Source organism: Choloepus didactylus, assembly GCF_015220235.1.
Source record: "Choloepus didactylus isolate mChoDid1 chromosome 25 unlocalized genomic scaffold, mChoDid1.pri SUPER_25_unloc2, whole genome shotgun sequence".
NCBI classification, from domain to species: Eukaryota; Metazoa; Chordata; class Mammalia; order Pilosa; family Megalonychidae; genus Choloepus; species Choloepus didactylus.
In genome coordinates this window covers 6,604,466-6,628,496 of record NW_023637607.1, presented here as the reverse complement: position 1 = coordinate 6,628,496, position 24,031 = coordinate 6,604,466, and the positions used below count along the sequence as shown (strand labels likewise).

Genomic DNA, 24,031 nt, shown 5'->3' with positions numbered 1-24,031 from the left:
ATGGATAAAGTCTCTATAGGGATACAATCCAATCCCCCACACTCAGTATCATATACAGCTAGCAAGGGGTGGAGATGGGATTTGAACCCCCTGCAATCTGGTCCCAGTCTGTATTTGTGCCCTAGTGCATAATGCAGCTCTGTTTATCCTCCTTTCTGGTAGAATATGTTATTTTTTATGCAGGCTCTTCATTGCAGCCTCACCAAGCAGAGTGTCCCAGTGAACCAACAGGGAGACAGTGATGAGTCTTCTTGAGCAATAACTGCAGGGTGAGTATTCCACCTTGCACAAGCAAAATGGGAAATGCAGAACAAGACTTTTCTTCCTAAGAGCTCAGGCATATGTCTCATTTATAATGTGTAGCAGATGCTGCTGGTACCTGCCCACTACCCACAACCCTCAACACCCCAGTGCACATTAGTCTGTCTTCCATCTGCCAGCACATGCATTTTGCTGTCAAATGGTTTCCTCCCTGGGTTTGGCTCTGTCTTCCTGGAGGCCAGGCTTCAAGTGTCATGGAGTTGATGGAGAATCTACCAACCCGTGACTGGAGATTTGTTGATGTATAAATACTCCAGCTCCTTTGCCTGTCATGGAAACTCTGAGGCGCATGCTTTCTGGTGTATCGCAGAAGTTCACAGTGAGGTTAAGCTCTAGTAATTTGCTTGATATCACAGCCATTGTTGCAACATCCTTCTCTGTGTCAATTCCACCATTTCAGCTGGTGTTTCCTGTGGTCACCTCCCTGATGAACTGCTGTGTCTTGAATCTTTGTTTCAGGGTCTGCATCTGTGGGACACTAACAAAGATATTACTAGACTACCATATTTATGTGATTGAATGTGTGTGTGTGTGTGTGTGTGTGTGTGTGTGTGTGTGTGTGTTTGGTTTTGGGGAATGTCTTGGGAATGTTGCTGAGTGTAGTGGATAGATATAGCAGACAATTGAAGGAAGTTAAAATGGTTAAAACTCCAGGCCCTGGAGTCCAAAAGTCCTTGGTTCAAATCTCAGTTCTCCTCTTTAGTTGAGTTATCCTGGCAACCAGTACTCCTCTCCAAACTTTGTTTTTCTTTTTTGTTAAATGGGTGAGGGAAAACCCTACCTCATGGGGTTGATGCAAAAATTAAATTAAAATTCATTTGCAATATGCCTAGCACAGTGTCTGATGTGGGACAGCTATTTTTATGGGGAACACTGAGAAATAGCACTTGAGTTTGGGACATGTTTCATCATTGTAGGAGGAGGGGAGGAGACACAGAAGAGAAGAGAAGAGAAAGGGATGAGATGGAATCTCATTTATTGTGTGCAATGAGATATGGGAAGCAGTGGGGAAAAAAAAAGAGAGATGTTCTCACACACACCCTGCACAGTGACAAAGCAATTAGAGAAATTTCTCCTCATTTTTGAGAAAGATAAAAATTAGATATTTACCACACTGCCCTTATCATTCATTGGCAACAGCTCAGCAAAAAATGGCTGTGACATTCTGGAAGCATTGAGCAACTCTGGCCCCACCCTCCCTGTCACACATGCTCTTATTGGAAACCCGGGGGAAGAAGAAAATTTTCCTGCCTTCCAAACACAGATGCACATCAAGATGTGGGTCTTCTGCTTGATCCTTTTCTGGGGTGAGTATGAGGCTGAGTAGAGGGTTGGAGGTAGCCTGGACTGTAAATAGGCTATGGGGAGAAGTGATGGCCATGGACTGCCCAGCAAAGGGATCATAATTCTAGGCTGGACAATGAAAACACCTTCACTTGGGACCTTTGACAAAAATCATTCAACAAATGAATTTCATCCTTCAGTGCAAATTTTCTTCATAGCTATTCATTTGATACATATTTTGGGTGCACCTACTATGTGTCAGGCACTGCACCAGACCCTAGGGATACAATATTCTCACTCTCACAGGGCTGACATTCTAGAAGGGGTGGGAAGACAGACAGAAAAGAAGCCACTATCAGTAATTGCAAACATTCACTTGGCACATTTCTACATTCTTTAAATACACAAATGTATTCAATCTTCACAACATTTCTATGATTTTGTGTCATTATTACCCCCATTTTACAGAGGAGAAAACTGAGGTACAAACAGATTAAATAACTTGCCCAAGACCATAGCTAGTAAAGGGGTACAGCCAGTCTCTCTGGCTCCAGAGTGTGTACACTTTATGACTATTGCCTCTGAAATAATAATTAAACAGAAAAATTTCAAGAAGGGATAATGCTGGGAAAGAAGTTATCATAGAGTGATTGGAGGCTGTGTAGAAGGAGGATATCAGGGAATTCTTTTCTAAGAAGACCCAAGTAATGAGCTGGAGCCCTTGAGTATGCTCTCTTATCTCTATTTCTACAGGCATCAGTTTGTCTTCATCTTGTTTCTCTTTCATGTTGCTGGTTTTCTTTATATGTCGTGTATGCTTTGGTTGTCTGCTCAAATTTAAGAATTTAAGAATCTTAAATCTTAAATTTAAGAATTTAAGGATGGGAGGTGTTTTCTATTGTACAATGCTGTTGTACATTGGATGTGTTTCCCCTATTTTAAAGAGAAGGACATTGAGTCACAAAGGGATTGAATAACTCACCCAAGGCCACACATTCAGAAATTGGTGAAACCAGGTTTTAAACCAAGGCATTTGGACTCCAGGGTCTGTATGTTTAAATATAATGTAGTGTCAACTGATATATAACACACTAAGCTCCAAGACAACAAAGGTGTTTATTTGGGGTCTTAGAATCCCAATTCAGAGAGTACAGATTCAGATAACAACCCAAAGAATGTCTCATCTTGGCACTACCAGGCAAGGGTTTATAAAGAAAAAGAAGATTAGATAAGTTATTTGTGGTTGGTTGATATTGGAGTGCTCCAATGTATTTCAGGTTAGATAGTTTACTGAGTTCCTTATCTTGTAGTTTGTTTATGGTGTCCAGACATACTTAGGGTTTTGAGGAACAATGTTGCTTGAGGTTTTGCATACTTTGGCAGTTTGCATTATCTGTTTGAAAGTTGCAAAGAGTAATTCCCAGAATGACCTCCCACCTCCATTTTAAATCTCTTAACCATAGTAACTCTACTTGATTTTATTTATTTTCACAGCTCTGCTGCATCTAAAATAATTAATGTGCAAGAGAATTTCAGTTAGTGATAATGAAGGGAATTTCTAGGACCCTGGATCTGTGGAACTTGTTGACTGCCAGAATAATTAATAGGAACACAGAGGGAGATGTTTTTCAGGTTTGTGGACCCCAAATGCAGGAAATTTGGGATGTCAGCACTGGTATTAACCATTATCAGCTTTTATTATGCCCTTGAATTTAATCAGCAAAGAGTAGTGATAATGATGGTGATATTGCTGGTGGTGCTGATGAGGACAGTGTTGGTCCTGGTGATGATAATGATTATGATGGTGATCATGATGATGATATGATGATGGAGAGGAGCTAAATGTTGTGGTCTTCACTACTTTTTAGATGTATTTTAGTAATCACCCTAACCCTCATGAAATTTTAATACTATAAATATATTGGATATCTGTTGATATTATATGTATGTGTATCTACATTTTATACACAAAAGAATAAGATTTTTTCTTTCCTCAAGAATGAAATTTTGCTTCTTTTGGGGGAGATATTGCCCCTTTTGAAGATGCATGGATTAATGTGTATTTTTTGAAAATCAGCTTTTTTTATTATTGAAAAAAATGAAGATGAAACAAACAAAAAGCAAAGTGCAGAAAAGAAGGAATGATTGCTGTGGAGATTATATGAAATAATGTATTTGCACTCCCTATTGTGTTTTCCATTTAAGCTCATAATATCTGTTTCTTTGAGGTCAGGCCAGGAGTAATTTTTCAGGTTGAGTCCCAAGAGCTTTTTATTGGTGCTTCTGTTTTCTCTCTTCACAGGGTGTTGTGGTGTGCTCATAGTACCCACGTTGGAGTCAACAACAGGAGGTAAGTTGGCCAAAGAGTATTAATGTGACTGACGAGGTGGGAGAATTTTCCTAGGGAGGGATACTCATCTGTCCCAGGAGACTGAGCCACAATTGGAAGTTTTCTTGGAACTAACTGTGGCAGAGCAAAAGTTTACATCCAGGTCTCCATGTTCCCAATCCAGGCTCTTCCTCTTATACCTTGGACTTGCTATGTGACCTCAGACAATTCACCTAACCTCTCTGCTCTTCTATTTCCTCAATTGTGACATAAAGATAACAATGGTTCATTCTTACAGGAGGTGCTGTGAGGCTTAAATTAAAAGAGGCAACTTTGTAAGACACCCAACATTTGCTAGGAGCTTCATAAATTGTAGCATAGTGGGAACAGGATGGAATTCATGCAAACTACAATTCAGACATGGGGAAAAATGTGGCTTTATTTTCCACAAGCATTTTGATCTTCCATGTAAGCCCCTAGTGGAAAGAGGAGGAAGCATATTGTTAGATACTATTGATGTCTCAGTCTCTAGGCAACTCAGTCTATATTGTATGAAGAGTGAATCTTTCAAATCTTCTCACACTTCCCTTGATCTTTCCAAGATGGCACCTGGGTGTTTGAATAGGGACAGTTATGGGCTATTGTATTCAAGAAGTGGGAAGCAGCTAGCCTCTGGATAGGTGTCTGGTCCTTCCTTTCTGGAAGTTTCTGAAGTGACCCTCTACTCCTAGCCCTATGGTGAGGTTGCAGGGCTGGGAGAATCCTGATGGGTCTCCCTCACCTCATGCCCCTCTCTATTGTCCTTCCTGTAGGATAGACATTTCTTTGATATCATATCCTGAGTCCTCTCTATCCTACAGTGGAATGAAAACTCTATGCCACATTCACCAAGCCTGGCTCTTGAAATGTTAAATGAAATGGCTCTCAATGCTTTAAATCATCTTTGTCTTTTTCACAAGGCTTTGGCCTTCTCTCCTGGGTTTTGTTGCTTTCAGCTCCTGGCTTCAGTGGTTCTCTCAGCAACTCATGGGCTTTCCTCTAAGCTTCTCTGGGTATTTCTCTTTCTGAGCTCTCTGACTTTACTTCTGTCTTTTTATACTCATAAATATTCCAGTAAAGGATTAAGACCCACCTTGAATTTGGTAGGTCACATCTCAATTGAAACAACCTAGCAAAATGGTCCCACCCACAATAGGTCTGCCCCCACAAGATTGGATTTTAAAAATTTGGTCTTTTCTGGGGTGTATAACAGCTTCAAATCAGCATGCATATATTACACTCAATAAAAAGTTATGAAAATGCACATGTACTTTGACATTAGTGTGTCAACTTTGGCACAAGTCCTCATCCAGAAATGTATCCCAAAGAGATATTCATTCAATGCACACATCTTTCTCTGTATACCCAAAGGTGCACATTTTAATACTATACTGATAAAAACTGGGAAAAAACTAAACATCTATCACTAGGAGATTGGTTGGATAAATTGTATTTTTTAGCATAATCCTAGCAGCTTTAACAGATAACCCTCACACTGTCAGTGTTTGTCTTATTTTCCTAAGGCTGCTGTAGCAAATTCTCAGAATTTGATGGCTTAAAACAACAGAATTTTATTGTCTCACAGTTCTGGAGGTTAGAAGTCACAAATCAAGGTGGCAGTAGGATTATTCTCCCCTTGGACCCTGTATGGGAGAAGCTTTCCTGGCCTCTTCTAACATCTATTGTTTGCAGACAGTCCTTGTCATTCACTGGTTTGTAGAGGTATCATTCCATCTCTGCCACCTCCATTTTCATATGGCCTTCTCCCTTCTGTCTGTCTGCATCCAATTTTCCCCTTCTTACAATGACATCATCATATTGGGATATTAGTGTCCACCCTAACCCAGTTAAGTCTTATTTTAATTAATCCCATCTTCAAAAACCCTATTTCCAAATAAGGTCACATTCACAGAATTGGGTTTAGGACATGAAGATATCATTTTTGGGGAACCCAATTCAACCCCAGAAAAGTAACTCAATAAATAGACATTTAGTTCTCATCTATTTATGAGTTCAACGCAGATGTTTCTGGACAGTGGGTGGCTTTCCTCCGTGTGGAAATCAGGGACCCAGGCTCCTTCTGTCTTGGGGTTCATCTGTTCTGCTGTTTCATAGTCTTCTGCAGACAGTGGAGAAGGCATATCTGCTTTATAGAAACTCAGGCGTGGCAGTGACACATATCCTGGCCACTCCCAGCCACATGGCCATAGCTGGATGCAAGGGGAGCTGGAAAGTGAAGTCCTTGGTGGGACAGTTGCCTTCTAGTAGCAATTGCACACCAAGGAATGGGGAATATTGACTTTTTGTGTGTTCTTTCACTAGTTAGCTATCTCTGACACAATTGTAGTCCATGGATACAATGGAATACTATGTAGCTGTTAAAAAGCATCCATTGGGTCTATACGTACTGACTTGGAAAGATGTCCTAGATTCATATTTTTCTTAACTTTTTCTTAGAGGAATTTTTTTTCTTTTTTCCTTATTAGAGAAGTTGCAGATTTACAGAATAATCTCTCAAAATATTTAAACATTCAAAAGTAATGAAAATAGTGCATTAAAGCCCCCATTTATCCATCATCCTGCTCCAACACTTGGCAAGTTTTGCTGCCCTGGTTTTGCAAGATATATTGTTAAGCAGTCCAACAGGATTTTCTGTGGTGAGAATATTATAGATCTGAACTGTTTAATTCCATAGGCACTGGTGATATTGGCTTTTGAGAAGTTGGATTAAGCCTAGTATGACTGAGGAGCTGTTTAATTTTATTCAATTTTAATATATTTAAGTGTAAATAGCCATATGTGACTGGTAGCTACAATATTAGACAATGTAGAAGAAAGTGTGTATTTCATGACCTCATTTATGTTAAGAAAACTGTGAATTTGTAAATCTGCTTATATTTAATAATGTATTTACATGATTGAGTACAAGTAGAATCTAGTTTTGACAGATTCTAAGCTTTTGACAGTCGTTACCCCTGGATATTAGGATAATTGAGGGGACACATTCATGTTTTTAAAAAAGCAGTTTTATAAATATATATTAACATACTGTACAATACATCCAATGTTTTTTAGTTTAATTACAGAGTTGTGCATTCATCAACACAATCAATTTTTTTTTTTTTTTTTTGGCTTTTATAAAAAGGGGGTTTATTTGGCTATACAGTTACAGTCTTAAGGCCATAAAGTATCCAAAGTAACACATCAGTAATCAGGTACCTTCACTGGAGGATGGCAAATGGCGTCCGGAAAACCTCTGTTAGCTGGGAAGGCACGTGGCTGGCGTCTGCTCCAAAGTTCTGGTTTCAAAATGGCTTTCTCCCAGGATGTTCCTCTCTAGCAAGCTTGTTCTTCTTCAAAACATCACTCACAGCTACACTCGGTTCAGTCTCTTTGAGTCAGCATGTTTTATATGGCTCCACTGATCAAGGCCCACCCTGAATGGGTGGGGTCACACCTCCATAGGAGTATCCCACTGAAGTCACCACCCACAGCTGGGTGGGGCACATTCCAAGCAAATCTAACCAGCACCAAAACGTCTGTCCCACAAGACCACAAAGATAATGGCATTTGGGGGACACAATACATTCAAACTGGCACATTCCACCCCCTGGACCCCAAAATGACATTCTCTTTCCAAATACAAAGTACATTCATTTCATCACAATATCACAAAAACTTAAACCATTTCAGTAACAAAGGTTAAGTACAAAATCCCATCAAAATCAAATATAGGCGTGGTCAGTCCTAAGGCATACTTTTCCTTTAGCTTGGATCTGTGGGCTTAGAACAAGTTATATGCTTCCAATATACAAAGGAGGGACATTCATAGGATAAACATTTCCATTGCCATAAGGAGAAAGAGTAAGGAAAACAGGGTTAACAGGACCAAAACAGTTCCTAAAACCTGCAGGACAAACTCCATTAGATTTCAAAGTCTGAGAGTCATTTACAGAACGACGTTGCATCCTTGGCGCTTGAGAGAGAGGGAGCCTAACCCTTCCTAAGGGCCTTTTCGGCAGCCTTTTCCTCTCCAAATGCTTAGGTGAATGCTCCAACATACCCACACACTGGGGAGACCACCTTCTCGGCCCCACCCTCCTCAAACATCGGGGCAGCTCCCGGATTCCCCTCCATCTCCGGGGCACACTCTCAACCCCTTCAGAACAGTGTGGTGGCAGCCAGGCTCTCCCCAATTCCCTGGGAATGTGCTCCACCCTCTTTGGGGCTTGGGGTGGCAAAACTCTTCCAGAGCATCGAGGCAGAAAACCCACTCTCGACCTCCAGGGCAAACTCACCCTTTCCATGCATGTGGGCTGCTCCTCTCTCCCAGCCCTAAACCTCTTGACTCCAGATCTCAACCTCCATGGCTCTGTCTTTGAAGAAATTTTTCCTTTAATTTTTTCCTTGTCTATTTCCTCCAGTCCAGACCGGCAATGGCTCTGTCTATAAAGATCTCGCAAAAATTCTGTTGGCTTTGCATGAAGCACGCAGGGGTCAAAGCCATCAGACAACAGGACTTTCCACAAATCCTTTCTGCTTAATTCCATCTCCAATCTTGGCTTGTACTGAAATGGCGGCTGGGTTCCATGTTTGGTTACATCCTCACGTTGGGCTGTAGCTTCTGGGATTCCACCCCCTGGAAGCTCATAATTTTCCAAGCCATCAGCTTCTGGTTTCTTTGAACCCAAGAGTTCAGTTCTAAGTTTATCTCTCTCTGCTTGCATTTTACTATAAGCTGCAAGGAGAAGCCAGGGTATATCCTCCACAGGTAGTCTGGAGATCTCCTCAGCTAATTATTCCAGGTTGTCACTTTTAAATTCTTCCTTCCATCTGACACCAGGACTCAATTTTGCCAAATTCTCTGCCACTTTAAAACAAGGTTCGCCTTTCTTCCAGTTTGCAACAACACATTGATCATCTCTGTTCAAGGCCTCATCAGAAGTATCTTTAGAGTCCATATTTCCATAAACAGTCTCTTTAAAGCAGTTTTGGCCTTTTCTGTCAAGCTTCTCACAACTCTTCCCGAAACTCCCCATTATCCATTTAAAAAGCTGTTCCAACATGTTTGGTATTTGCAAACTCAGCAGCAAAAGCACCCCACTTCTCTGGTACCAAAATCTGTTTTAGTTTGCTAATGCTGTGGAATGCAAAACACCAGAGATGGATTGGCTTTTATAAAAAGGGGGTTTATTTGGCTATACAGTTACAGTCTTAAGGCCATAAAGTATCCAAAGTAACACATCAGTAATCAGGTACCTTCACTGGAGGATGGCAAATGGCGTCCGGAAAACCTCTGTTAACTGGGAAGGCACGTGGCTGGTGTCTGCTCCAAAGTGCTGGTTTCAAAATGGCTTTCTCCCAGGACATTCCTGTCTAGCAAGCTTGTTCTTCTTCAAAACATCACTCACAGCTGCACTTCCCACAATCAATTTTAGACTATTTTTGTTACTCCAAAAATTAAAACCCTATACCCATTAGAAAATACCACTTAATTCATTTATCCTCCTCAGCCCTATAAAACCACTAATCTAATTCTGTCTCTATAAATTTATTTACTTTTACATTTTATATAAATGAAACCATACCTCATATAGTACTTTGTGTCCAGTTTTCTTCCCTTAGCATAAATTTTTTTTGCTTTTTTAAAAAATTATTTTTTTCATTGGAAAGGGTGTAGGTTTACAGAAAAGTCATGTAAAAAATACAATATTCCCATCTACTCCCTATTGTTGACATTTTGTATTAGTATGGTAACTTTGCTACAATTAATGAAAGAATATTAAAATATTACTGTTAACTGTAGTCCATAGCTTACTTTAGGTTTATTTTTCCACATATACCATGCTATTATTAACAACTTGTAATAGTGTTATTCATTTGTTGTAATTCATGAAAGAACATTCTTGTATTTGTACTATTAGTCACAGTCCATCATCCACAAAAGAGTACACCATGTTATACAGCCCCATGTTTTATTTTCTAACTTCCCTTCTGGTAACATACATGACCTCAAACTTCCCCTTACAACCACATTTACCAACATAATTCACTGCTGTTAATTACACTGGCAATAATGTTCTACCTTCACCACCATCTGTTTCCAAACATTTATGATCAACTTAAATAGAATTTTTGCACAAATTAAGCATCAGCTCCCCTTTCTCTACTCCATTTTATCCCCTAGTAACTTATATTCTAGGTTATGAGTTTGCTTGTAATTAGTTCATGTTAGTGAGATCATATAGTATTTTCCTTAAGTGTCTGACTTATTTCACTCAGCATAACATCCTCAAGGTTCATCCATGTTGTCACATGAATCAGGACTTCATTCCTTTTATATAGCTGAATAGTATTCCATCATGTGTATATGCCACATTTTATTTATTGATTATCAGTTGATGGACACTTGGGTTGTTTCCACCTTTTGGCAATTATGAACAATGCTGCCATGAACATCAGTGTGCAAATGTCTGTTCATGTTCTTGCTTTCAGTTCTTCTGGGTATATACTGAGCAGTGGGATTGCTGGATCACATAGCAATTTTACACTTAACTTCCTGAGGAACTGCCAGACTGTCTTCTACCACGACTGCACCATTTTACATTTCTGCCAGCAGTGAATGAGTGCCCCTATTACTCCATATTCTCTCAAAAACTGTAGTTTTCTGTTTTTTAATAAAAATAGTGGCCATTCTAGTAGGAGTGAAATGATATCTCATTGTGGTTTTAATTTGCATCTCCTCAATAGCTAGTGATGTTAACCACCTTTTTATATGCCTTTTAGTCATTTGTATTTCGTCTTTTGTAAAAATTTCTATTCACATCTTTTGCCCATTTACAAATTTTTTTTTTTTTGCCTTTTTATGGTTGAGTTGTAGGGCTTCTTTGTCTATTCTGTATATTAAACTGTTATCAGATTTGTGGTTTCCAAGTATTTTCTCCCATTCTGTAGGTTGTTTCTTCACTTTCTTGATAAAGTCCTTTGAAGCACTAAAGTTTTAATTTTGAGGAGGTTCCATTCTTCTATACCTTCTTTCATTGCTTGTCTTTTAGTGTAAAGTATAAGAAACCATTGCCTACCACATATTCTTGAAGATGCTTCTCTACATTTCTTCTAGGAGTTTTATGTTCTTGGTTCTTATATTTAGGTCTTTGATCCATTTTGAGTTAATTTTTGTAAAATTTGTTAAAGAGACTATTCTGTCCCAGTTGATTTGACTTGGTGGCCTTGATGAATATCTGTTGGCTGTAGATGTGCGGGCCTCTTTGTGAATTCTCAATTTGATTCCTTTGGTAAGTACATCTATCTTTATACTGTTTTGACCACTGTAGCTCTGTAATATGTTTTAAAGCAAGGAAGTTTGAGGCCCTCAACTTCATTCTTCCTTTTCGGATGTTCTTGGCTATTTTTGGGTCCATACCCTTCCAAATAAATTTGTTAATTGACTTTTACATTTATGAAAAGTAGGCTGTTGGGATTTTGACTGGAATGGTGTTGAATATGTAAATCAATTTGGGTAGAATTGACATCTTAATGATATTTAGTCTTCCAGACTAGGAACATAAACTGTCCTTCCATTTATTTAGGTCTCCTTTGATTTCTCCTGGCAATGTTTTGTACTTTCCAGTGTATACATCCTTTCCATCCTTCGTTCAATTTATCTTAGATATTTGATTCTTTTAGTCGCTATTGTAAATGGAACTTTTTTCTTGATTTCCTCATCAGACTGCTTCTTACTACTGTATAGAGTTACAACTAATGTTTGCATGTTGATCTTGTATGCCACCACTTTGCTGAACTCGTTTGTTAGTTCTAGTAGCTTTGTTGTATATTTTTCAGGGCTTTCTATACATATGATCATGTCACCCTAAATAGTGCAAGTTTTACTTCTTCCTTTCCAATTTGGATGACTTTTATTTCTTTTTCTTGCCTAATTGCTCTAGCCCAAACTTCCAGCACAATGTTGAATACAGTGGTGAGAGATGGCATCATTGTCTTGTTCCAGATTTTAGAGGGATGTCTTTCTGTCCTTCACCATTGAGGATGATTTTAGCTATGGGTTGTTTGTATATGTCCTTTATAATGTTGAAGAAGTTTCCTTCAATCCCTATCTTACAATGTAATTTTATCTTGAAAGGATGCTGGATTTCTGCATCAATCAAAATGATCATGTGGTTTTCCATTTTGATTTGTTTTTGTGGTGTATGACATTAATTGAATTTATTGTGTTAAGCCACCCTTGCATGCCTGGGACAAAACCCACTTGGCCATAGTGTGTAATTCTTTTAATGTGCTGTTAGATTTGATTTGCAAGTATTTTGTTGAGGATTTTTGTATCTGTACTCAATAGATTAATTGGTCTATAATTTTCATTTCTTGTATTTTTTTCTGGCTTTCATATTAGGATGATGTTGGTCTCATAGAATGAGTTATGTAGTGTTCCCTCCTCTTCAATTTTTTTGAAGGGTTTGAGCAGGACTGGGATCAATTCTTCTTGGAATGATTAGTAGAATTCACCAGTGAAGCAATCTGGTCCTGGGCTTTTCTTTGTTGATAGGTTTTTGATGATTGATTCAACTTCTTTACTTTACTAATTGGTCTGTTGAAGTTTTCTATTTCTTCTAAAGTTGGTGTGGATTATTCCTTTTTTTTTCTGGGAATTTGTCCATTTCATCTCAGTTGTCTAATCTGCTGACATACAGTTTTTCATAATAGCCTCCTATGCTCCTTTTTATTTCTGTGGGGTCAGTGGCAATGTACTACTCTCACATGTCTAATGTTTTTTGTTTGCATCTTCTCTCTGTTTTTTTTTTTCTTTGTCAGTCTAGCTGAGGGTTTGCTAATTTTATTGATCTTTTCAAAGTACTAACTTTTGGTTTTTGAAATACTATTTTTTATTTTCAATTTCATTTATTTCTATTCTATTGTTTGTTGTTTCCTTATGTTTGCTTTGGGATTAGTTTGCTGTTCTTTATTAACTTCTTCCAGTGTGTATTTGGGCTTTGGTTTTACCTCTTTCTTCTATTTAACATATGCATTTATGGATATAGATTTCCCTCTCAGCACTACTTTGCTGCATCCCGTAAGTTTGATATGCTGTGTTATCATTTTCATTTGTCTCAAACTATTTACTGATTTCTCTGGCAATTTCTTCTTTAATCCACTGAATGTTTAAGATTTTGTTAACTAACATTTATATATTTGTGAATTTTCCTGTTCTCTACTTGTTATTGATTCCCAGCTTCATTCTATTAAGATCAAAGTAAGTGCTCTGTATAACTTCAATCTTTTAAAATTTATTGAGAGCTTTTTTTGTGACCTAATGTAGTTTATCCTGCAGAATGATCCATGAGCACTTGAGAAGAATGTATATCCTACCCTTTTTGAGTGCAATGTTCTGTATACATCTGTTAGGTGTATTTCACTTATCAGGATATTTAAGTTCTCTGTTTCCTTATTGATCCTCTGTCTATGTGTTCTATCTATTGATGAGAGTGTTGTATTTAAATCTCCAACTAATATTATAGAGGTGTCTATTTCTCCCTTCAGTTTTGCTAGTATTTGCCTCATGTATTCTGGTACACCCTAGTTAAGAGAATTAGTATTTATGATTGTTATTTCTTTTTGGTCTATTGCCTCTTTTATTAATATATTGTGTCTTTCTTTGTCTCCTCTAACAGCTTTGCATTTGAAATCTATTTGGTCTGATATTAGCATATTTACTCCAGCTCTTGTTTTGTTACTGCATAGAATATAGTTTTCCAACTTTTCATTTTCAACCTATTTGTGTCCTTGGGTCTAAATTGAGTATCTTGTAAACAGCATATAGATTGATCACATTTTTTTATCCATTCTGCCAATCTGTGTCTTGATTGGGGAGTTTATTCCAGTAGCATTCAATGTTGTCACTGTAAAGGAAGTACTTTAATCAATCATTTTACCCTTTGGTTTTATATGTCATATCCTTTTTGTCCCTTTTCTACTCTTTTAATTACCCTTACTGCTAATCTACATTTCTACATTCTCTTCCAAGCCTCTTTCTCCTGTCTTTTCCTTCTAGCCTGCAGAACTCCCTTAATTTCTTGTAGGGCAGATCTCATGTTGACAGACTCTGTCAGTTTCTATTTATCAGTGAATAATTTAAATATCCCTTAGGTTTTTTTTTTTATTTTTTTATTTTTTGCAATTTTATTGGGATATATTCACACACTATACAAACCATCCAAAGTATATAATACATCCCCAAGATCAATTTTAGAACATTTGCATTATTCCAGAAAAGAAATAAAAAGAAAAAGGAATCCCAAATCTTCCTATACCCTTTATCCCCCCCTATTGTTGACCCGTAGTATGGGTGTGGTACATTTGTTACTGTTGATGAAAGAATATTAAAATATTACTGTTAACTCTAGTCCATAGTTAGCAGTAGGTACATTTTTTCCCATATACCCCTCTATTATTAACTCCTTGTAGTAATGCCATGCATTTGTTCTAGTTCATGAAAGAACTTTTAAATATATTTTTATATTTGTACATTTAATCACAGTCATAGTCCACCACAAGATTTACTGTGTTATGCATTTCCATGGTTTAACCTTCAACTTTTCTTCTGGTGTCATACATGATTCTAAACTTCCCCTTTCTACCACATTCACACGCCATTCAGCACTATTAATTATTCTCACAGTAACATGCTACTGTCACCTCTATCCATTTCCAGATGTTTAAATTCAACATTAAAACTTTATGCACATATTAAGCAACCGCTTCCCATTCTTTAGCTTCATTCTACATTTTGGTAACCTGTATTCTATATTTTATGTCTGTGAGTTTACATATTATAATTGTCTATGTCGGTGAGATCACACAGTTTTTGTCCTTTTGTGTCTGATTTATTTCACTTAACATAATGTTCTCAAGGTTCTTCCATGTTGTTGTGTACTTCAGGACTTCATTCCTTCTTTCTGCCAAATAATATTCCATCATAACAATTTACCACATTTTGTTTATCTGTTCATCTGTTGAGGGACACCTGGGTTGTTTCCATCTTTTGGCAATTGTGAATAATACCATTATGAACATTGGTATGCAAATGTCTGTTCGTGTCCCTGCTGTCAGATCTTTTGGGTACATCGTGAGTAGTGGGATTGCCAAGTTGTAAGACAACTCTATGCTTAGCTTCCCGAGGAACTACCAAACTGTCCTCCACAGCCAGCCTTAATTTTTTTTTATTTTTTTTTTATTTTTTTATCTTCATTTTATTGAGATATATTCACATACCACGCAGTCATACAAAACAAATTGTACTTTCGATTGTTTACAGTACCATTACATAGTTGTACATTCATCACCTAAATCAATCCCTGACACCTTCATTAGCACACACACAAAAATAACAAGAATAATAATTAGAGTGAAAAAGAGCAATTGAAGTAAAAAAGAACACTGGGTACCTTTGTCTGTTTGTTTCCTTCCCCTATTTTTCTACTCATCCATCCATAAACTAGACAAAGTGGAGTGTGGTCCTTATGGCTTTCCCAATCCCATTGTCACCCCTCATAAGCTACATTTTTATACAACTGTCTTCGAGATTCATGGGTTCTGGGTTGTAGTTTGATAGTTTCAGGTATCCACCACCAGCTACCCCAATTCTTTAGAACCTAAAAAGGGTTGTCTAAAGTGTGCGTAAGAGTGCCCACCAGAGTGACCTCTCGGCTCCTTTTGGAATCTCTGTGCCACTGAAGCTTATTTCATTTCCTTTCACATCCCCCTTTTGGTCAAGAAGATGTTCTCCATCCCATGATGCTGTGTCTATATTCCTCCCCGGGAGTCATATTCCACGTTGCCAGGGAGATTCACTCCCCTGGGTGTCTGATCCCACGTAGGGGGGAATATCCCTCAGTTTTTAAAGACAGTTTTTCTGGATAAAGAATTCTTGTCTGGAAGTTTTTCTCTTTCAGTGTCTTAAATATATCTTACCAGTGCCCTTCTTGCCTCCATGGTTTCTGATGAAAAATCAGCATAGAAACTTACTGAAGTTCCCTTGTATGTGACAAATCACTTTTTTCATGCTGCTTTGAGGATTTTCTCTTTACTTTGGCATTTGACATTCCGATTAGTATGTGTATTGTACTAGGTCTGTTAGGATTTATTCTATATATGCTTATTGCCAATATGTTGTACTTTTTGGACACATATATTTATGTGTTTCATAAGAGCTGGGAAATTTTTGTTCATTATTTCCTCAGATATTCATTGTGAACCTTTGCCCTTCTCTTCTCCTTCTGGGACCCCATGGCATGCATGTTTTTGTGCTTCCTGCTGTCACTGAAATCTATGAGATTCTGCTTAATGCTTTCCTTATTTTATCTACCTGTTCTTCTGTCTGTGAGAGTTTGATTGTTCTCTCTTCTAGTTTGCTGATTCTTTCTTCTTCCTTTCAAATATGCTGTTGCACATCTCTAGTGTATTTTATTCTATTCTATTGTGACTTTCATTCCCTAAGTTCTTCTATGTTCCTCTTCATACTTTCAAATTCTTCTTTATGCTCACTTAGTGTCCTCTTAATATACTTTATCTCTTTGGCCAAATTTTCCCTCATCTCTTTGAATTGATTTAGTAATTTGTTTGAACATCTTTGATTGATTAGTTGTTCCAAAGTCTGTGTCTCTTCTTAAGTTTTAATTTGCTCCTTTGCACCATATCTTCCTGTTTCTTAGCATGGATTGTAATTTCTGCTGATGTCTAGGCTTCTGATTATCTCAATGAATTTACTTTGAAGGTCAGTTTTCTCTCTTGCATGGGGTTTTATTGTTGATTGGATTTGTGTGAAGGCTCTTATTTGACACTTGGTTCAACTTATTCTAGACTTTTAAAATTGCCCAAGTTTATCTGATCAGATTTTTTCAGCTCTCTTCATCTGATTCTTGCCCTGGATATGCAGTAGAATTTTTAAGATTGCACTATTTGTGTAATTGTTTCACCCCAGGGGAAGTTTCCTTTCTTCTGTTCTTTCTCCAGGAACATTGATTGATCTGTTTTATTTGTTTTTGGTTTGCCTCTGAAGTGGGTTTTTTTTTTTTTTTTTTTTTAACTCTCCTTTACTGTGTCTTTATGCTTTTGCCTAGAGGACAAATTCTTGGATGATGTCACCCTGTAGAGGACTTCCCAGCTGAAACAGGGCCAGGAACCTATGAAGGGGAGGCACACCAGTTCCAAAGAGCCCTGGGGAAAGGATCAGGAAAGACACCAAAAAGCCTTTATGATGGTTCCTTAAAATTTTGCTTTCCTAGCCTACTGCAAAGATAGCACTCTTCAGTAAAATTTTCCCTAAGGATAACCTTCTTTGGACCTCTAATCCCTGTGTCTCTTTTGGGGGCCTGGTTAAAACAATTGCCAAGGTGGACCCCCTCCAGGGTGGGCCAAAAGCATAGTTCAAAGATGGGACCCAGCAAATGCAAGGTGCCAATGAAAAAACTATCATCATTTCTTGGCCACCACACCCTCTGTCCTTGAGGAAGAGGGCTTCCACCTCCCTTTCCATCTGCAGCAGCCAACCAGGGACCAGACCCCACAGTGACCCATCTCAAGAATGGGATATCTCTAGACTCTGAGATGTTGATCCCTTGTTGTATAATCTGATTGGTTTCTGGAACATTGAGTATCTGTGTGACACTTGAAGCTCAGAGCTAGAGCTCAGCAGATATGAATGTCAGTATTAATGCATACAGCAACTGTTTAAAAAAAGATGAAAAAGACTGCAGACTTCAATTAGAGATATGAATGAAGCAGATCTGGTTAAACTAGGGCAAATCAGGCCAAAGGGCAAAGGTTGAAACTGACTGTATGTTAGAACTTCAAATTCCATGTGAGACCAAGAGAAGAAATGTTTGTCTGGTGTAGGATCTATATTTTCTAAACAATATACCTTCTACAGTCACTTTGTTCACACACCACAATTACATTTAACTTTGAATAGGAAGTGAGATGTGGTAGGTCTGTATAGGTTAGAGTGAAATAGCAAATATCCCAAAGTAATTTGGGTGGAGAATAAAAACATGTATTCAGGGCTCCCCTGAGGAGCTAGGGGAGGATGAGGAGGTGTTGGACTTCATGATGTGGATTGTTGCTGATGTTCTCACAAACACTGGGGACTGACGGCTTGACATGTTGAGCCCTCTGTTTTGGGGCTTGCCCTTATGAAGCTTCTTACTGCAAAGAAGAGGCTAAACCTTCTTATAATTGTGCCTGAGTCTCCCTCTGAGTGCCTCTTTGTTGCTCAGATGTGGCCCTCTCTGTCTAACTAAGCCACCTTGGCAGGGGATCTCGCTGCCCTCCCCCCTACATGGGACCTGACTCCCAGGGGTGTAAATATCCCTGGTAATGCAGGATATGACTCCCGGGGATGAATCTGGACCTGGCATTGTGGGATTGAGAACATCTTCTTGACCAAAACGGGGATATGAAATGAAATGAAATAAAGCTTCAGTGGCTGAGAGATTTCAAACAGAGTCAAGAGGTCACTCTGGTGGACATTTTATGCACTATATAGATAACAATTTTTAGGTTTTAATGTATTGGAAAAAATAGAAGTAAATACCTGAAAGTACCAGACTCCAACCCTGTAGCCTTGACTCTTGAAAACAATTGTATAAAAATGTAGCTTACAAGAGGTGACAGTGTGATTGTGAGAACCTTGTGGATTGCACTCCCTTTATCTAGTGTATGTATGGATGAGTAGAAAACTGAGGACAAAACTAAATGAAAAGTAGGGTGGGATGGGGGGTTGATTTGGGTGTTTTTTTTTATTTTTATTTCTTATTCTTATTCTGATTTTTCTAGTATAAGGAAAATGTTCAAAAATAGATTGGGGTGATGAATGCACAACTATATGATGGTACTGTGAACAGTTGATGGTACACCAGGGATGACTGTATTATACGTGAATACGTCTCAGTAAAACTGAATTTAAAAAAAAAGTAGGGGATGGGTGCCAGCAGACATCAAAGAGAAAGTTACCCAGTTTTTTACCACAGCATCTCTGCCTCTTTGTCCAACTCTTCCTTGGATGCTGTATAGTGTTGCCCTGGCCTCTAGAGCTCCAGAACAGTTGTTTCAGACAGTTTCTACCCATCCACTAGCTGTTTTTGGAGGAGGAGTGAGCACTGGAGCTCTCTACTCTGCCATCTTTCTTGGAAGTTCTATACGACATTTTTTTTAATTTTATGTATATATATGTGTCTGCATTGTTTGAATCTTTTTACAGTAAATGATGAAAACTTTTCTAAAAAGGATAAAGTAAATGAAGCAAAATGCACAAAAATCAGCATTATTATGTGTTTTATGTCACTTTCCATTGAAGCAGAGTCTGAGTTGGGGAGTCTTATGTGAATAATTTATTTAGGGAGGCTTTTCAGGACATGCCTATAGGGGTAGAGGGAAGCATCACAGGGCTGGGGAAGGAGATAGACACGTAGATGTGATGTCAGGAGAAGTTCAGCACTAGCTTGATCCCATGGGGAGCTCTGGACTGTGAGTTTCATCATAGAAATTGACCTGCTCAGAGGCAAGGGGGCAGGCTTGGCTGTTGTACTCACTGATTGGTCAGTTATTGCTCCTAGAAACTCAAAGCACCTGGAGAATGTGTACATTGGTCTGGAAAAGTGAATTGGACTGTGTGTGTGTGTGTGTGTGTGTGTGTGTGTGTGTTTGCCAAGAACAGCTGCCAGCCCACACCTTCTATGACAGGGTGCAAGATCTCATGAGCCAATGTAGATAAGTCCCCAGGAGGAGACTAAGTTTTCCTCTTTGCATGCACACTTTGCTTTTGATTGACACTCAGGGAGTCACAGGGCTTGGCTGGGTGAGAGGAAGCTTATGGGTCTGAAAAGGATGACAATTTCTGTGTCCACTCCTTGCAGATAGGAAGTGGCAGTAAAAATGTTTGTGTCTAGTAAGACAATTCCCAGGGTGGAAGGGAATTAGAACTCGGGCAAGCATCTAAAGCTCTTGCTTTTCTCATCTGATTCATGAGAATCAGGGGAACCCCCGATGAGATCCCCTAATGGGATCGTGGTGAGGTTCCACTCCATGTAGAATTGAGTGTGCAGGTTTTGGAGTCTCATTTCTTCCTGGGCTTGAATCCTGTTTCCAGTACTCCATTACCATAGTGACCTCAGGTATTTGAGTAGATTTCCCAGGACCCCCATTTCTATGGCTAAAAGTGAGGGCAACCCAAGTACTAATTTCACACAGTTTTCAGTGAGGATTAAATGAAATATGATACGAGCAGTGCTTTAAATGTTCTGGAACATATTTTTCCCAGTTATTATTATTATTATTATTATTATTATTATTATTTTCCAAGTAGGTGAAACAAATCATCTGGTTCTCACTGGCTGAACTGCAGCTGGGTCAAGGCTGGTAGCCAGTGAAAAGCAAGGACAGTTACCAATATTCCTAGACTCTGTGTTTATCCCTTCTATTCTGCCACTTGCACTTCCTACCCAGGGCAGGAGACGTGAATTCTGGGCATCCATTTCCATAACTGAAAGACAGAGTCAGAACATTTACCTTGCAGTAGGGTGATCTTATATCCTGATTGCCCAAGATGGGTGTTTCCCAAGACTGGGGACATTCAGTTCTAAAAGCAGGAACTTCTTGAGCAATCTGGGGACTCACCCTACCTCAAAGCATTATTTGCAGGGACTGGAAAAAATACATGTAAGGAACTGGGTGCATGGGAGTTGCCTCTGAAATGGAAGCATTTTTATATTTTTAATGTCACCTGACTTTCTGAGTGTCAATTTCTGTTTAGGTCAAATTAAATGAACTTGCCTTAAGTAGTTTTGCTGATGATTGAGGGTCCTGGTCTCCTGGCTCCTGTTCTCACCCCCATTCCCATCTGTCACCTCCCGATTAGCTGAGGGCACCTGTGAGCACTTTAATCAGGGCCAATCTCTCCTCTGCCTACAGCCCTCAATGGATTCCACCTCATTGGGGATAAAAGTCCAAGTCCTCCCCTTGGCCCACCAGGCTTTGCCTGACTTTCCTCATGCCCTCCTCTCCGTCGCCTCCTCCTGCTCTCTGTCTTTTTCCCACTTCTCCAGACACAGAGGCCTACTCATGGTTCCTCCAGCTCACTGGGCAGGGGCCTGCCTCAGATCCACTGCACTGGCTGTGCCCTTTGCCTGGAATGCTGACCCCCTGCACATGGACATAGCTCCCTCCCTCACCTTTTTTTTAAGTTTCATCTTCTCAGTGAAACCATCTCTAAGCAATCTATTTAACCTTGTATCCCATCCCCTAAACCAACCAGATTATCAGCAGAGACTTTTGTCTGTCATGTTCCACTGCTGAATCACAGCTAGGCACATAATGGGTGCTCAATAAATGTTTCTTGAATGAATGAATGGTTATTTTGTACATGGAGGTCTTGGTATATTGTATGCTAACTGAAGTTTGGACTGAATCTCAGTTGATATAATTTTATTTCATTCTTTTTATTCATGAGAGAAAATAGAATCTCATTATCTCAAAGGGCTCAATAATAAGCTCCAGTCCATTAAGACCCCACTAAGTGACAGAAACCATACTGAATTCTTTAATTGCATCTCAGCAAACATGCAGAGAGGGTGTTATTACTATCCTCATTTTGCAGAAAAGTGACACAGAGAAGGGAAGCAATATGCTCAAGGACACACAACTAAGTGCTCAAACCCTGTTGACATTTATGCAATTGGCACTTTTAAATACTGGGCCAGTGTTGGTTTTCTGCTATGGGATATTGAATAAATGACAGATAGCAGTTGACAGGATGCTGAGATGTTTTGGAAGTTGGGGACATGGGCTCCATTTATACCCAGTATCAGCACTGCAGGCTCCTCCAAATAGTGCTCAAAATATTGTGCATTTGTGCACTTGTGCTTGGGCTATGGGAGTGATTGATTCATTCATTCAAAAATATTTGTTGGGCACATCATATGCACCAGGCAAAAGCGCTGGTGGGGGTTTTTGTGTAAGGCTGACATTTGTCCTAACTCATGAAGACTGCATTCTAATGTGTGAGGAGGAAATAAGGGAATGGCACCTTCTAGCCATGGAATTCCACTTTATTTAGGGTGCTTATGGAAAATTATGGCTTTCTATGTACATGGGCAATAAAAGGGGGCTGAATCTAAACATGGGTAGGGAAGCAGAAAACTTTCTTTAGGAAGTGACATTTCTGTGGATTCGTAAGGATGCATTGAAGTTACCCAGGCAAAGGAGTTGTGGATGGAAGAGGCAGGCCTGAGAGCTGGAGAAGGAGGTACAAAGGTGAAGGAGTTTGAGAACTGAGGAAAGGTAGCTGCTTCTTTCCCTTTCTAGTTGATTCTTGACCCAGTGGTCAGAAGGAGCCTGGTAACATGTAAGACATGTCATATTCCTTCTTTTCTCAAAACCCACCATGGCTCCCATCTCCACCTGTTAAAAAGCCAAAGTTTTCTTTGGTCTACCAGACACTGTCAGAGATCTGAGTCATCTCCCTTTTCTGATCCCCTACTGCTCTTTGCTCACCCACACTGCTCCCACTACCCTGGTCTTGTTATTTGTGAAATCACCAAAATAAAAGATCATGCCTCAGGGAATTTGCACCTGCAATTCCCTCTGTCAGGAATGCTTTTCTCCACGTATCTGCATGTATCCCTCCCTCACTTCCTTCAGGTCTTTGCTCAAATGTCATCTCCTTAGAAACTTTTAAAATTGGAAATCCTTTCATGGCCCTTTTCCCCCACCTCACTTCATCCCGTTCCCTGCATCTATTTCCTTATAAATTTGGTCGACGTTTTTCTTTTCACTTTTGGTGTCCTTTCTAACCCTCTCCCGCATTAGAAGGAAAGCTGCACAATGGCAGATATTTACATTGATGCCGTGAGATTTTGAGCATCTACCATGTCCAGGCACTGCCTTGGGGACACAGCCGTAAAAAAGACAGATACAAATCTCTGCCTTCCGGGACCTCAAAGTCCTTTGGGCATGATAGAATTGCCACAATTAATTATAAAAGTCTTTACATAGAATTATCTTGGAAATTGCCTGGAAATTTAGTTCATTTTCAACCAGACCTACTTTCTCAATGTATCAGTAAAAAGCATGCACTTTAGGTGTAAGCAAGCCTGTCTCTGCCACATACCATCTATGGTTTCCTGGGAAAGTCACATAACCTTTTGAGCCTGGGTTTCTGTATCTGTATAAAGGGAACTATTTTTTCTATAATAAGTTATCACAAACTTAGAGGCTTAAAATGACACAAAAATTTTTGAAGGTGTTTTTAAAAGTAAATTAGCATTATTTACCAGATAAAAAAGCTTTCCAAACAGAATAAAGCAAAGCAATGGGAAACACAGATATCCTGAAATAATTTACTCCTTCAAATATGCTCCCACTATACCAAAATAAAATTAATGAACCATAGTCACATCTGAGCATTACCATATTATTAACATCACCCTCAGCATCTTTTGTGTTCTTATTGGATCATTTATCTTTCCCTAGCTGTTGTCTATCTCTAGGTTCCCTATATTCCACACTGTAAGATTCTTATTTTACATTTTTCATAGAGTTCAGATTCGTGGTAATATGTAATATCTCTCCTTTTGTTTCTGGCTTATTTCACTCTACATTGTGTCTTCAAGACTTATCCATGTTGTCATATGTTTCACAACCTCATCTCTTCTTATGCTGCGTAGTATTCCATTGTGTGTATGTATCACATTTTGTTATCCACTCATATGATGAAGTCCATTTAGGTTGTTTCCATCTCTTGGCAATTGTGAACAATGCTGCTATGAAGATAGGTGTACAAGTCTCTGTTCATGCCAGTGTTTCAAATCCTCTGGGCAAATACCAAGAAGTGAAATTGCTGGATTGTAGGGTAACTCATCTCTAGTTTCCAGAGCAACTGCCAAATAGTCTTCCAGAGTGGTTGAAACATTAAACAGTTGTACCAGCAATGAATAAGATTTCCAGTTTCTCCACAACCTCTCTGCATTTGTAGTTTCCTGTTTGTTTAATGGA

General features: G+C 39.0%; 1 protein-coding gene across 1 annotated transcript in view; it reads left to right on the top strand.

Annotated features, from left to right (window-relative positions):
* Nucleotides 1-1,553: 1,553 nt before the first annotated feature.
* Nucleotides 1,554-24,031, top strand: part of LOC119525560 (fibrillin-1-like) — a 144,031-nt gene continuing 121,553 nt past the window's right edge. Inside the window, exons 1-2 of the mRNA XM_037824330.1 lie at nt 1,554-1,628; nt 3,908-3,955. Coding sequence (XP_037680258.1) covers nt 1,586-1,628; nt 3,908-3,955 — 91 coding nt within the window. The 5' untranslated portion in view covers nt 1,554-1,585. The remainder of the gene's footprint in view (nt 1,629-3,907; nt 3,956-24,031) is intronic.